Raw genomic sequence first — 12,072 nt, 5'->3', positions numbered from 1 at the left:
CAATAGAGATTACATATTGCCGGCCGTCATCAACTTGATCCGCGTCTTTGTTGTTCAATTTGCGCCGCTGGAATTGGGTTGCTCTCCCTTGCTTTCAGTGGCGTTGCGGCCGCAGCACGGCAAGACATGTGAGTCCGGCCGGCAGCTTCAAATAGGGGTCAACCGTCTCTCTCTTCTTCTCTTTCGGCCGAAATTCAGTTGTTGTTTTTTTTTTTTTTTTGTTTTTCTTGCTTAAATGGTCCTTTCTCATGGACAATTGTTTGTTACCTTTACATGTGTTTTGTAGACATTGAATCCTACCAATTGTTGGCCCTGTTGTGAGTTGTGAGAGTCTTGCGCCTTGTCCACTGTAAGGACAAAGGTGCCTTGGTAGTATGGGCTCGCCAAGGCATGGCTTCTCTTCACCATTCGATATACTACAACAGCCGCACTGATAACCATTTCCTTTAACACGCCTTATCCCAACTGAAGTCTACGTTTACAATGAGATTATCCCAACTGTGAAGAACAGTGCGGCATCATTTCACTCTCCTGCTTGTATCAACTCGTCCAGCACAACGAGAGCTTTATCTTATCGTCGCCTCTAACCAACCCAGGCGTAGTCGCACCCAAAAAGAAGTACTACATACAGGCAGCTGTAGCTGTCAGTCCAGTGAGCTTCAGCACTGGACCTGCAGCAGCTGTTAGCACCGCCTAGCATAGCACACACAGGGCCTAACAGAGACGGCGCACCCGGGAGAAAAAATTGGCTCCGGTTCTGGAACTCAAAGCCAACGTCTAGACATTGAAGACGGCTTCTCAGACTGTCTCACTGTCTGTTGCTGCATAACTCGACATTGTATCACGTACACAGTTGACACATTCGTTTACTTGTTTTCGGGCAACAGAGTGAAAAAGAGGTCCAACAGGCCCTGCCAGACGCCGCAATGAGGCCCGTCGTTGCCCCCTCGGCTTCCCTCCCCAGAGCCGCCCACCTGGCAAGACGACGGCTGGTGGCCTCTCTCCTGCAAACACCATCACACCACTCACACTCGAGTCCATCACACCGAGTATCAAGGCTACCACGGACAGTCTCAAGGTACTTCTCCTCAACCCAGCCTCGTCGCGTCGAAGAGAGAAAATGGTCCACGCCGCTGGCCAAGCAGCTCTATGAAGCCATCTCCGTAAGCACAACCACTAACCTCAAAACCACTGTTATACCTGAACAACCATCAGGATCTCAAAAAAGCACTAGCTAACTCTCCGCCTCCTCCAAAGACCACCGGCTCCGTCCCCCTGGCAAGCTACATGCGCATGTGCCTGACCGGCGACCTGGGAGGCTACTACACCGGCGCCGTCGGCCAGGGCCGTGACCAGTTCGGCACCAAGGGAGACTTTGTCACCTCGCCCGAGATCTCCCAAATCTTCGGCGAGCTGCTCGGCATCTGGTTCATCGCCGAATGGATCAGCCAGGGCAGGCCCAGCAAGGGCGTCCAGCTCATCGAGGTGGGCCCGGGTCGAGGAACGCTCATGGACGACATGCTTCGGGTAAGCCCCTTTCTCATCCTTGTGTTACCTGACTGCCCTGTAAACTAACGCCTCCTTGATAGACTATCCAGCGCTTCCCGGCCATGGCCAGTAGCATTGAAAATGTCTTCATGGTCGAGGCCAGCCGCGAGCTGCGCGAGACGCAAAAGAACCTCTTGTGCGGCCCTGACGCTCCCTCCACCGAGTCCAATGTTGGATGCCACAGCCCCAGCAAGTACGGCTCGATTCCAATCGTCTGGACGGAGACCATCAAGTCCATACCCATAGGTGTGTGCAGTTTCCAGTTTTACTCCCCCCATTTCGTCGTTGGTTGAAACTATATGATCAACAAAAGCTTATCATGTGATCACAGAGTCAGACAAGACCCCCTTCATCGTGGCTCACGAATTCTTCGACGCTCTCCCCATCCACGCCTTCCAATCCGCCCCTGCTTCTTCTCCCAAACCCTCATCATCAACCCCCCCTACCCCCCCCTCTCCCCAGCCAGACAGCACAGCACCTCAAACCCCCGACGAGTCCTCAACACCACCTCCCATGGAATGGCGCGAAATGATGGTCTCCATCGCTCCCCCTAGCCCATCATCATCCTCCCACGCGCCCAAATCCCACGACGAGCCCCCTCCCGAGTTCCAGCTCGTCCTCTCCTCCTCCACCACCCGCCACTCCCGCTACCTCCCCGAATCCTCCCCCCGCTACCGCCGCCTCAAGGACACCCCCGGCGCCCTCATCGAGATCTGCCCCGACGCCTCCCTCTACGCCGCCGACTTCGCCGCCCGCATCGGCGGCTCCCCCGCCCACCCCAAGCACCAGCCCCGCGGCGCCGCCCTCATCCTCGACTACGGCACCGCCGACACCGTCCCCGTCAACTCCCTCCGCGGCATCCGCCAGCACCGCCTCGTCAGCCCCTTTTCCGCCCCGGGCCTCGTCGACCTCAGCGCCGACGTCGACTTCCACGCCATTGCCGAGGCCGCCACCCTCGCCAGCGACGGCGTCGAGGTCCACGGGCCCGTCGCCCAGGCCGACTTCCTCGAGCTCATGGGCATCCGCGAGCGCGCAGAGGCGCTGGCCAAGGCGCCTGGCGTCACCCCCGAAAAGGCTAGGGACATTGAGAAGGCCTGGAAGCGCCTCGTTGATCGGGGGGTCAATGGGATGGGCAAGGTGTACAAGGTGCTCGCTATCTTGCCCGAGAATGATGGCCGTCGACGACCGGTTGGTTTCGGCGGCGATGTGACAGAGGCTTAAGGGGCTGATGCGGACTCGAGAGCAACAGCTTGTATAAGTAGATAAAAAGGGAGAGTCAATCATGATGTATTTGAAGATCAAAATTGTATGATATCATACTAATACCTACTGGCTCAGAAGACAACTACTTCGGGCCGTCCTCACTCACTTATGCTCCGGATTTCTGTACCCCAATTTCTGCAGCAACACCCAGGTCTTCTTTTGTCAAATTAAACTTATCAGAAAGGTTCAGTCCAAATTTCAATGGCCCGTGTCTGGCAAGGACTTTGCATACTGCTCCATGATTCTTCTATTGTACACAAAAACACCGTGTTACAGAAAAAAAGGGAAGAAACCCAGTTCATAAACGCCGAGCGGCCTATTCCGTTCCATTCTACAGTCAAGCGTTTCCATCAAACAGCTCATCCCCAACCCAGTTACCGTTTCTTGTGCACAAGCTTAGCATCCTCGTCATTGCTATCGGCCTCGCTCTCGCCCTCGCTGTCTGATGCCTTGTCACCGTCTTCGCCTACCGCAAAGATCGTCTCTCCATCCAGAGACTCTCGCGGGACACCACGAGCGGTTGCTTGTGACTGCGCGCCACTGGGGGGAGCGGCCCTGCTAGAACCCGCCTGTGACAGCCCAGCGCCTGTCAAGCCGCTCTCCTGTCCAAAGTTGGCCGCGGGCTTGTTACCAATCTGCGCCTCTTCGTCATCCGAGTCGTCGGGCATGCCAATGTCTCCAATCTCAAAGTTGCCGTCGTCATCCTGCGCAATCTCGTCGCTCATGGCGAAGCGGCGGTTGTTGGCCGTTGGGCGCCAGATGTAGGCGACCCAGGCAACGTCTGCAAAATAGACAATGTTGAGCCAGCCGTCCAAGATGAACCATCTCGTCTTCCAGTGAAAGGGGACGAAGTCGGGATCGTTGACCGACGCAAAGGTGATGCTGTTGAAGAAGAAGAAGGCAAAGATGACCAGGACACTGATGAGGATGGCCCACCACAGCTTCTTGTACATGCCTTCTTTGACATGCTGCTTTCGTTCACGCAAGTCCTTGAGCGTGAAGCTGAGCGAGTTAAGCGTCCAGACATAAAAGGCCGTCAGCGTGCCGGCTAGCGGAAGGACAATCAAAAGAACAAATGGCCCTGTTGATCTCTCTTAGTACATCAAGGACGATTGATCGAGAAGCGGGAATTCTCAACGTACCAGCACTCTCTGGCGACACCAGCAAGCTCGTGACTGCGTAAACAATACCAAACACAAAATGCGCAGCGGCAAGCCATCTGACATAGATCATCGTGCGGCCAAGGGTGGGCTTGACCACACCGTAGCCCATGCAGACGATGAGCAATAGAAAGAAGGAAAAGGAGTTTCGGGCAGCATTGAGAACAGCAACGACAATTAGATAGACCTTGCTCCCGATGTTCGCCGTTCCGTGATGATTCTGGTAATCTGTGCAGCAGTTTAGTACAGGCACATGTAGAGCATCCGTTACAGATCTGCGCATACCGTAGAAGCCCCATGTCAGGATCATTTCAATAGCCAAGAAGATGAGAATAGCTGTTATGTAATTTTGCACCGCAACTGGAACAGAGTCGATTAGTAGGAACTCCCATTTCAGGGCATGTGTCAAGGACTCACGGATGTCGTGTCGATGTTGATAGTAAAGGAAGCTCCAAAAAACGGTTACCAAGGCGTATAGAATGGACATTCCGCCGTAGAACGGGAGCTTTGGGATCTGGGTCGCCGGCAGCTCTCCATAGGCGTTTCGGAACTCAACAACGGCGTTGTACTTTTCAATGTTGAAGCCCTCGGTAATGACGCAGTAGTAGCCGGTCTTCTTGATGGGGTAGTTGATCGGGGTCGGGTTGTTCAGGTGGACCGCCTTGCTCAGGATCAACGTGTTGGATTTCTCAGTCGCATTCGGGGCCAGGACGAACTCGCCCTTGTCGGTCGAGTTGCAAATGCCTTGTTTGATCATGCCATCGTCGCAGAGCGCAAGTCGCTAAGCATCGTTAGAATGAGGACAAGCCAGGTGGTGGTTGTGCAGTTGAAGCGATTGCCGAGGGCAGTCTTACCGTGGCTTGGATATCGGGGTCTGGGATACCGATGAACTCGCTGTCTCTCCACTCGAAAATCACCAGACTCGCAATGGGGTCGTCGCCCTGAGCGGCAGTATCGTTGAGAAACTTGACGAGGATAAACGGGTCGACCGGGCCGCCCCAAGACGTGCGGCTGTACATTCCTATAATTGTTGTCAGTTCTCTGACTGAGAACCAGGCGAGCATGAGGCACACGCACCTGTGCAATACTGGCGAGAGTCTTCTTTTTCGTTCTGCAGCACAAAGAATTAGTCAGTCACTGCCGTTCCTCCATCCCTTCCAAAGCTGTGCAGCATGGGCGCATACCATGGGAACTTCGAGTGCCTGGGCGCCAAAGAGCGACATGCCCAGGGCGAGAAGCCCGAGAAGAGCCCTCATGTTGGCGAGGAGTCGAGGTAGGCGCAGGAGCTATCCGGGGTCGGTGGCTGTGGACAGAGGGTCCTGAGGATCCAAGGGAGCAGAAGCTGCTTGACGATGGCGGGGGATCGGATCGACTCGGATCAGCGGCTGTCGTTGGTATGTCGGACTGATTGACTGTTCATCCGGCGATTGAACTGCGCGGCACCGTAGCGAGCAGAGCAGAGCGAAGCGCGCAACTTGGAGGCAGATGCTGCTGCTGGTCGGGGGGGGGGTCTGCAGCTGTCGGCTTTGAGAGAGCCAGAAGACGGCCACGGAGATGTTCCTATGTATCTGAGTTCCTAATCGCAGAGAGGGCAAAAGAATAGAGCGTAAGATGAGAAAAAGCCCGTCGGTGTCGAGCGACCAGGCAGAGGAGCACAAGGTTCCAAATGGAGTTGGCAGAAGAGGAGCAGCTGGTGGTGACGCCTCAGAGGTCCAAGTTCAGTTGGCGCAGGCTCAATCAATGGATCAAATGGCAGCGGACGGGATACAGGTGGCAGCTTCCGGCATTGGCGCGCGCACGGAGTACCTGGAGCTGCACGCCATCCGGTGGTACGTAAGGCCAATTACGTTGCCCGCCGAAGTAGCTATTGGCAGGGGTTGCGCTCGGTGTCTCGGTGGCTCCAGCTGATAGCGATAAGGAATTGATATCATTTCCAGAGCATCGTCATTTCTGCTGCAAGATTCATCCATACTTTTGCTTTGTACGAGACCATGATCCGATAGATACCCCTTTGCATAGAGCACTGCTGATAATCACAGACACATTGTGGTTATTTAGGATTATCATCTCATTCTTCTTTTCAATTCTTCACTCTTTTCTGTCAGACTACCGACTCTCCTCCAGAAACAATGGGAAAAGGAACCGACAAGCTCTACGTGAGTCCAACTCCGTCCTCTCCACGCGGTGCGCTCAACTCACAGATTGACCTGACTTTTTACAGATCACCCACTCCGAATGGTCCTCGTCAGACGCCTACTCCGCCAGCGTCGGCGCCGGAGCCGGCTCGCGCGCCTCCAAATCCGAGATCCCCTTCCGCCGCCTCCCCTTCAACTTCTGCGCCGCCAGCCTCCAGCCCTTCAAGAACCCGGTCTGCACCCCCGACGGCACCGTCTTCGACGTCGAGGTCATTGACGCCTGGCTCGACAAGCACCCGGGCCAGAACCCCGTCAACGCCGAGCCCCTGCACAAGAAGGACCTGATCCGCCTCAACTTCGCCCGCAATGCCGACGCCGACTCGCTGGGCGTCGGCATGAGCGACGGCAAGGGCGACCTCATCGACCCCGTCACGTACAAGGTCTTCACCGACAACACGCACATCGTCGCCATCCGCCACGGCAGCTATGCCAACGTCTTCGCCTGGGACACGGTCGAGCGCATGAACATTAAGGCCAAGATGTGGCAGGACCTCGTCGACGACCAGCCCTTTACGCGCGCCGACATCATCACCATCCAAGATCCCCAGAACGTTGCGAGCCGGAACCTCGACACGTTCAAATACCTACAAGAGGGCGGGCAGGCGCAGCTCACAAAGGAGCAGCAGGAGGAGCGCAAGGCGGGCAACATCAACGCCGGCGCGCTGGGCAGCATGGGCGACAAGGTGCTCAAGGCCAAGGCCGCCGTGGAAAAGGCGCGCAAGGCGAGAGAAGCCGGCGGCGACGTCAACAAGAGCTCCGGGGCGCTCGAGAAATCCAAGCAGTCCGCCTCGACCGCGGTCCGACAAGCCCCGATACAGGACAAGAAGCTCGCCGCCAACGCCGCGGCGTACACCACCGGCAAGGCCGCCGCCAGTTTCACCAGCACGGGCCTGACGCCGGAAACGAGCGGCGAAAGGGCCCTCCTGACGGACGAAGAGTTCATGCTGAAGCCGAAGCGCGTCAAGACCAAGGGCTACGCCAGGCTGGAGACCAACCTGGGCAACCTGACCATTGAGCTGCACACCGAGACGGCCCCCAAGGCGGTCTGGAACTTTATCCGGCTCGCGCAGACGGGCTACTACAGGGGCGTGGCCTTTCACCGGAACATTCCCAACTTTATGATCCAGGGCGGCGATCCCACCGGCACCGGCAAAGGGGGCACGAGCATTTGGGGGAAGAACTTTAACGACGAGTTTGACGGGCCTCTGACGCATGATGCTCGTGGTGTTGGTATGTTTATCCTCCTCCCTCTCCCTTTCGTTCCCCATACACCGCTCGTTGGTTGGGGGCTTCGAATCTAACCCCATTGTGCAGTATCCATGGCCAACAAGGGCAAAAACACAAACTCGTCCCAATTTTTCATCACCTACAAGCCAACCCCCCACCTCGACCGCAAGCACACAATCTTCGGCCGCGTCACCTCCGGCCTCGACGTCCTCGCCAAGATGGAGGCCGTCCCCACCGACGGCTCCAACCGGCCGCTCAACAAAATCGTCATCAAGGACGTCGTCGTCTTCGTCGACCCCTTTGCCGAGTTCCAGGCCCAGAAGCAGGAGCAGGAGCGCCTCGATCGGCGGCGCGAGGAGATCCAGCGGCAGGGCGGCACCGAGGACGACAGGACGACGTGGACGGGCAAGAGGCTCCGCGGGGACGGCACGTTGGGCAGCAAGGAGGATGCGAAGAGCAGTGTGGGCAAGTATCTCGATGCGAGCGCCTTGGATCAGGGGTCATCAAATGGCAATGGCAGAGGAGGAGGAGCAGACGATGCGGAGGAGGTGGACACGTGGGAGGCGCAGCCGCGCAAGAAGATGAAAGCAGGCGGGTTTGGGAACTTTGACGGTTGGTAAAGGATGGAAGCACTGGGAACGAATTTCCTTTAACTACTACAGCTACGGCGGAACTATTAGTCTCTCTGGGTTTGAATAGATGACGATAATGTAATACAACTTCTGGCTATCTCAAGGAAGGCTGCTGACATGGAAGGCGAAAAAAAGAACAGCTGAAGCTCAGAATCAAGGAAAGGGAAAGTGGGAGGAGATGAAATCTATCATGCCGTCGCTCATCAGGGGGGATAAAAAAAGGAGAAAACGTATCCAAAATAATAATCCTCATGTCAGCATTCTTTATATCTAAAAAAAAAAAAAAAGGGATGAAGAAAAAGGCAAAGAAGAAGAGAAGGAAGAGGGTCTTGTCAACATATTTGAGAGCATCAAATGTTTCCATGCAGATCCCAAGAAAAGAAAAGCATACCCTACACAACAAGAGGCAAAGCATCATCCGGCAAGGACGGCAGCCGAGTCGTCGGGATGCTGGCCCACGTCAGCGTCTCGACCTTGTTCTGCATCATGCCCGCCACCACCCGGGCCTGCTCCAGTCCTGTCTCGCGGTAGATGGTCATGAGCCTGTCGACGATGTAGGCGCTCATCTCGTGCGTGCACGACGACGACAGGCCCAGCGTGTACAGCGGCCAGATGATGGTGTTGCTCGCCGTCGCCAGCGTCAGGAAGCGCTCCGAGTCGCAGCCTCGCCCGTTGCCCAGCTCCGACTGCGTGGGATCGAGCAGCGTCGGCCGCGTGGCGACGCTCTCCCGCGGCCAGGCGGGCACGGGGGACTTGCTTTCGTCTCGGTCAGAGGCTTGCGGCAAGAGCGGCGGCGTCAGCAGAATGGTCGACGATTGGTTCCGAGCGGTCACGGTTGGCTGCTGCTCCCCCTTGGCCTTGTTGTACTTGATATCTCGCGAGCTCACGATGCCAAAGTGCTGGGGGACGCTCCCAACGACAGCCTCGCCGAGCATGCGCAGCATTCTCATGGCCTTGACCAGGAGCAGCTGGTGGTGCATGGGGAGAGTCGTCGGGTCGTCAACGCTGTGGCACAGCTGCTCGAGGATCGTCTCCTGGACGAGCATCCGCATGGTGCGCACGGCGTTCCAAGCCGTGGCCTGGGTCAGGCCGGGATAGACGTGGCACGTACGGCCCATGATGGCGGGATTCGACTTGGTCAGCTTGACGTTCTGGTAGCGCCACGACGGCGGCAGCTCGTTGATGAGCTTTTCAAAGTCGTCCTCAATCTCGACTAGGCTGCCGACGATTTCATCGACGCCGGTGATGCGCCTGTGCTTGATGTCGTGCCGAATCTGAAGGGCTCTGTACAGAGGATCGATGACGCGCCACGCCGGCCGCTTGCTGTCCGTCACATGGCGCAGCTCGTTGCGCAAGTCGACAATGGATTTGGGCATGGGCAGGCCGCTCTGGACGCAGCTGATGAGGACCGAGTGGCATAGCATGAGGAACATCCGGACGCCGGCCTTTGTCTTGAACTGAGCTTGCCCCCGCATGGTGGCCAGCGTGGCGGCGCCGTTGATGTGTTCCTGCCAAGCGTGCAACGTCTGCGGGGTGTGTCCCGAGATGAACTCGTATGTGCCGAGGATGAGGACGCCGAGCATGGTGCTGTCCTCGACGGCCTCGCCCGGGTTCCGGAGGGCCGCGTTGGCCAGCTGCAGAGCGGCGCCGTAGCTCTGCTGGGCTCGCACCATCGTCTCCCGATCGCCCGTGATCTTGGAGAGGCCAACCAGCCCGACGGCGGTCATGCCGGCGGAGATGAGGGCATCTGTCCTCTTGAGCGGAGCGGCGCCCCGTCCCTTGGGCCGCCTCATGCTGGGCGGCTTCCAGATGTCGTAGATGAAGTCGTAGTTCTGATAGCAGCCATGGTCCGTGGCAACATAGCGCGAGAAGAAGAAGGCAGTGCCGCGCTCCTGGAGGGAGATGGACGGCGCATACGGGATGTGCACCAGGGCATCATCGCTGTCCTCGTCACCAAACCCAAAGGCGCCGTCGTAGTCGTCGTTGGCGTTGTAGTTGCCCTCGTCGTCGTCGTAATTGCAGGGATAGGCGTTGGCCTGCCAGGACTCGTAGCCATACCGACCGCCGTCCTCGCCTCCTCCCCGGTCTCCGGCCAGCAGCACCGACAGCAGCGGCGACGACTTGTTGGGCCGGGGCTTGAACGAGCTCAGCTTCGTCTTTGACGACGGCCGCGGGCTGTCGCGCAGCACCAGGACGCCGGACGACAGCGGCGAAGAGGGCGACGGCGACGGCGATGGCGGCGACAGCGGCAGTGGCGGCGGATCAGAAGGCGCCGCGTCTAGCTTCGGGGCGGCCCGGACGCCATGTTTCAGCTTCTTGATGCGCGGCTTCGCGGCGGTGGCCTTTTTGATCACATGGTTGCTCTCGTCCCGGAACATGAGATCGACGATGTTGCGATAGCCCGGGCATTCGATCTGGCGCTTGGTGCACTGGCCGCAGCCGGGGTCCTTCTGATCGCACTACAGACTCGCGGAGAAGCAGAGAGCGTAAGCAGATGGGAAAACGCCACAACGGGCTTGCACGGTGTGAAGCGCCCTCAGTGCTTGGGGAAAGGGAAAGGAAAAGGGATGAGGATGGAAGAGGAAGCCGATGACGAAGTGGACGAGGGTCAAGGCTGTGGGCAGGGCAAACCTACCCGGATCTTGCGCTCGCGGCAGTTGGAGCAGCCCTTGGAGGGCTTGCCGCAGTAGACCATTGTTCGATACGGAGTCTGCGGATGACGGTGAATTGGGACTGAGATGATGATGTCGTCGTCGGTTTCTGGCTGCGTGAGAAGTTCTCAGCCTCTCCTCTCACACGCTGACTCTCGCCCTCTCTCAAGCCTCGTCTCCGGCAACGCTGGCGAAGCCAAAAGGGCAAGTCAAGGCTCCTCTCCTGTGGCTCGGCGTCGCGATGGCACCGCGCCGGACTGAGATGATGATGATGATGATGAAATGTAGAATGCCTCCCGCAAGCTGCGTCGCCCGGCTGTTCATTCGCTTCCTTTGGACTCTCTATCTTCTTCTTCTCTTCTTCTCTTCTTCTCTTCTTCTTCTCTTTTTCGTCTCCGGCTGCTGCAACGCCAAGGAGCCCCCGGCCAGGCACTCTCAGTGCTGTGTCGCCTCTTTTCGTCAGCGCCTCGTGCATCCAGCAGATCCAAAGTTCCAGTGGCGACCAAAAGGCGGGGGAACCCGCGGCTTGAGACGAAGAAGCAGAGGCCAGCAAAGGAGCGAGATCAGATGTCCGTTGGCAACAGCAGCAGCAGTAATGGCACAAAGCTGTCAAGCTGTAGTGTTAATGCCGTCGTAGTAAGAGAGTAGTGATAGTACTACCTACCTAGTAGATAGTAGGAGAAGGTGGAGATTGTGCATCCTTCATCCAGATCCTCTTTGCTTGTCAAGCAAGTAATCAAGCAATCAATCAATCTGCGCCGAAGGACCCCGGTGGGGCACGGCTAGGCAGGTACAAGCCGGTAGCCCGAGAAGCACATGTCTGATCGCGGTACCGCCTTAGCAAGAGTCCCGCCGATTGGGCCTTGCCGGCGACGGCCTCGATAACTTCAACTGCAGTCATGCATGTACAATATTACAAAAAGTACCAAGGTAGGTAGGTATACGGAGGATATCAGCAGATGTACAAGTACTTTACAGACACGGTGTCACTGCTGTTGAGACAGTTATGTGCGTAGCAGTACCAGGTAGCAATCTAGTAGTAAGTAAATTGGTAGGGTATTACTGGTAGCACCAACCACACAAGAGCCAGCCAGCGTAGCATCAAGATGCAATGCGACTGCACACCCCCCTCCTCTCGCTGTGCTACCACTGGCCGTACAAACAAATTGATCTGATGGCCACAGACGTGTCTTGTTCTCGTTCGGCTTCCGGCTTGGCAGGCATGCTTGCTACCTCACAAGGATCCGCTCAACGCTGTATATCCGGCCGTACAACAAAGCAAGGGGTTACTACCTGGAAATCCGTTCCTGATACTCTACAAGCCAGACTTGGATTGACCACGGCAGCAGTCCCATCAAGGCCAGTACTAGTTGCAAGGAACGGCTCCAGTCATGTT

General features: G+C 57.1%; 4 protein-coding genes across 4 annotated transcripts; 2 read left to right on the top strand and 2 right to left on the bottom strand.

Moving 5' to 3' along the window:
• Positions 1–926: 926 nt before the first annotated feature.
• Positions 927–2,769, top strand: BBK36DRAFT_1173089 (DUF185-domain-containing protein; the record flags this gene model as incomplete). The annotated part of the gene is made up of 5 exons (XM_024895825.1): positions 927–992; positions 1,098–1,163; positions 1,258–1,527; positions 1,590–1,794; positions 1,880–2,769. The coding sequence occupies 5 exons, from the start codon at positions 927–929 to the stop codon at positions 2,767–2,769; spliced, it is 1,497 nt and encodes a 498-aa protein (XP_024745170.1).
• A 416-nt stretch (positions 2,770–3,185) lies between these two features.
• On the bottom strand, positions 3,186–5,227 carry BBK36DRAFT_1190095 (hypothetical protein; the record flags this gene model as incomplete). The annotated part of the gene is made up of 7 exons (XM_024896653.1): positions 3,186–3,892; positions 3,954–4,199; positions 4,257–4,307; positions 4,389–4,752; positions 4,826–4,992; positions 5,049–5,082; positions 5,156–5,227. 7 exons carry the CDS (start codon positions 5,225–5,227, stop codon positions 3,186–3,188), a joined length of 1,641 nt encoding a protein of 546 aa, XP_024745169.1.
• Positions 5,228–6,148: 921 nt separating this feature from the next.
• Positions 6,149–7,814, top strand: BBK36DRAFT_1136706 (cyclophilin-like protein; the record flags this gene model as incomplete). Its single annotated transcript, XM_024893075.1, has 3 exons — positions 6,149–6,178; positions 6,502–7,402; positions 7,477–7,814. A coding segment is annotated over exon 2 (901 nt), but the record flags the coding sequence as incomplete, so codon positions are not given.
• Positions 7,815–8,417: 603 nt separating this feature from the next.
• BBK36DRAFT_1190090 (hypothetical protein) lies at positions 8,418–10,747 on the bottom strand (the record flags this gene model as incomplete). The annotated part of the gene is made up of 3 exons (XM_024896652.1): positions 10,661–10,747; positions 10,132–10,484; positions 8,418–9,966 (listed from the first exon to the last, which is right to left on the bottom strand). Exons 1-3 carry the CDS (start codon positions 10,718–10,720, stop codon positions 8,418–8,420), a joined length of 1,962 nt encoding a protein of 653 aa, XP_024745167.1. The 5' UTR covers positions 10,721–10,747.
• Positions 10,748–12,072: the final 1,325 nt, after the last annotated feature.

This window comes from Trichoderma citrinoviride, assembly GCF_003025115.1.
Source record: "Trichoderma citrinoviride strain TUCIM 6016 unplaced genomic scaffold BBK36scaffold_21, whole genome shotgun sequence".
Lineage (NCBI taxonomy): Eukaryota > Fungi > Ascomycota > Sordariomycetes > Hypocreales > Hypocreaceae > Trichoderma > Trichoderma citrinoviride.
Note: the sequence above shows the minus strand (reverse complement) of the source record. Positions and strands in the feature narration are given on the sequence as shown.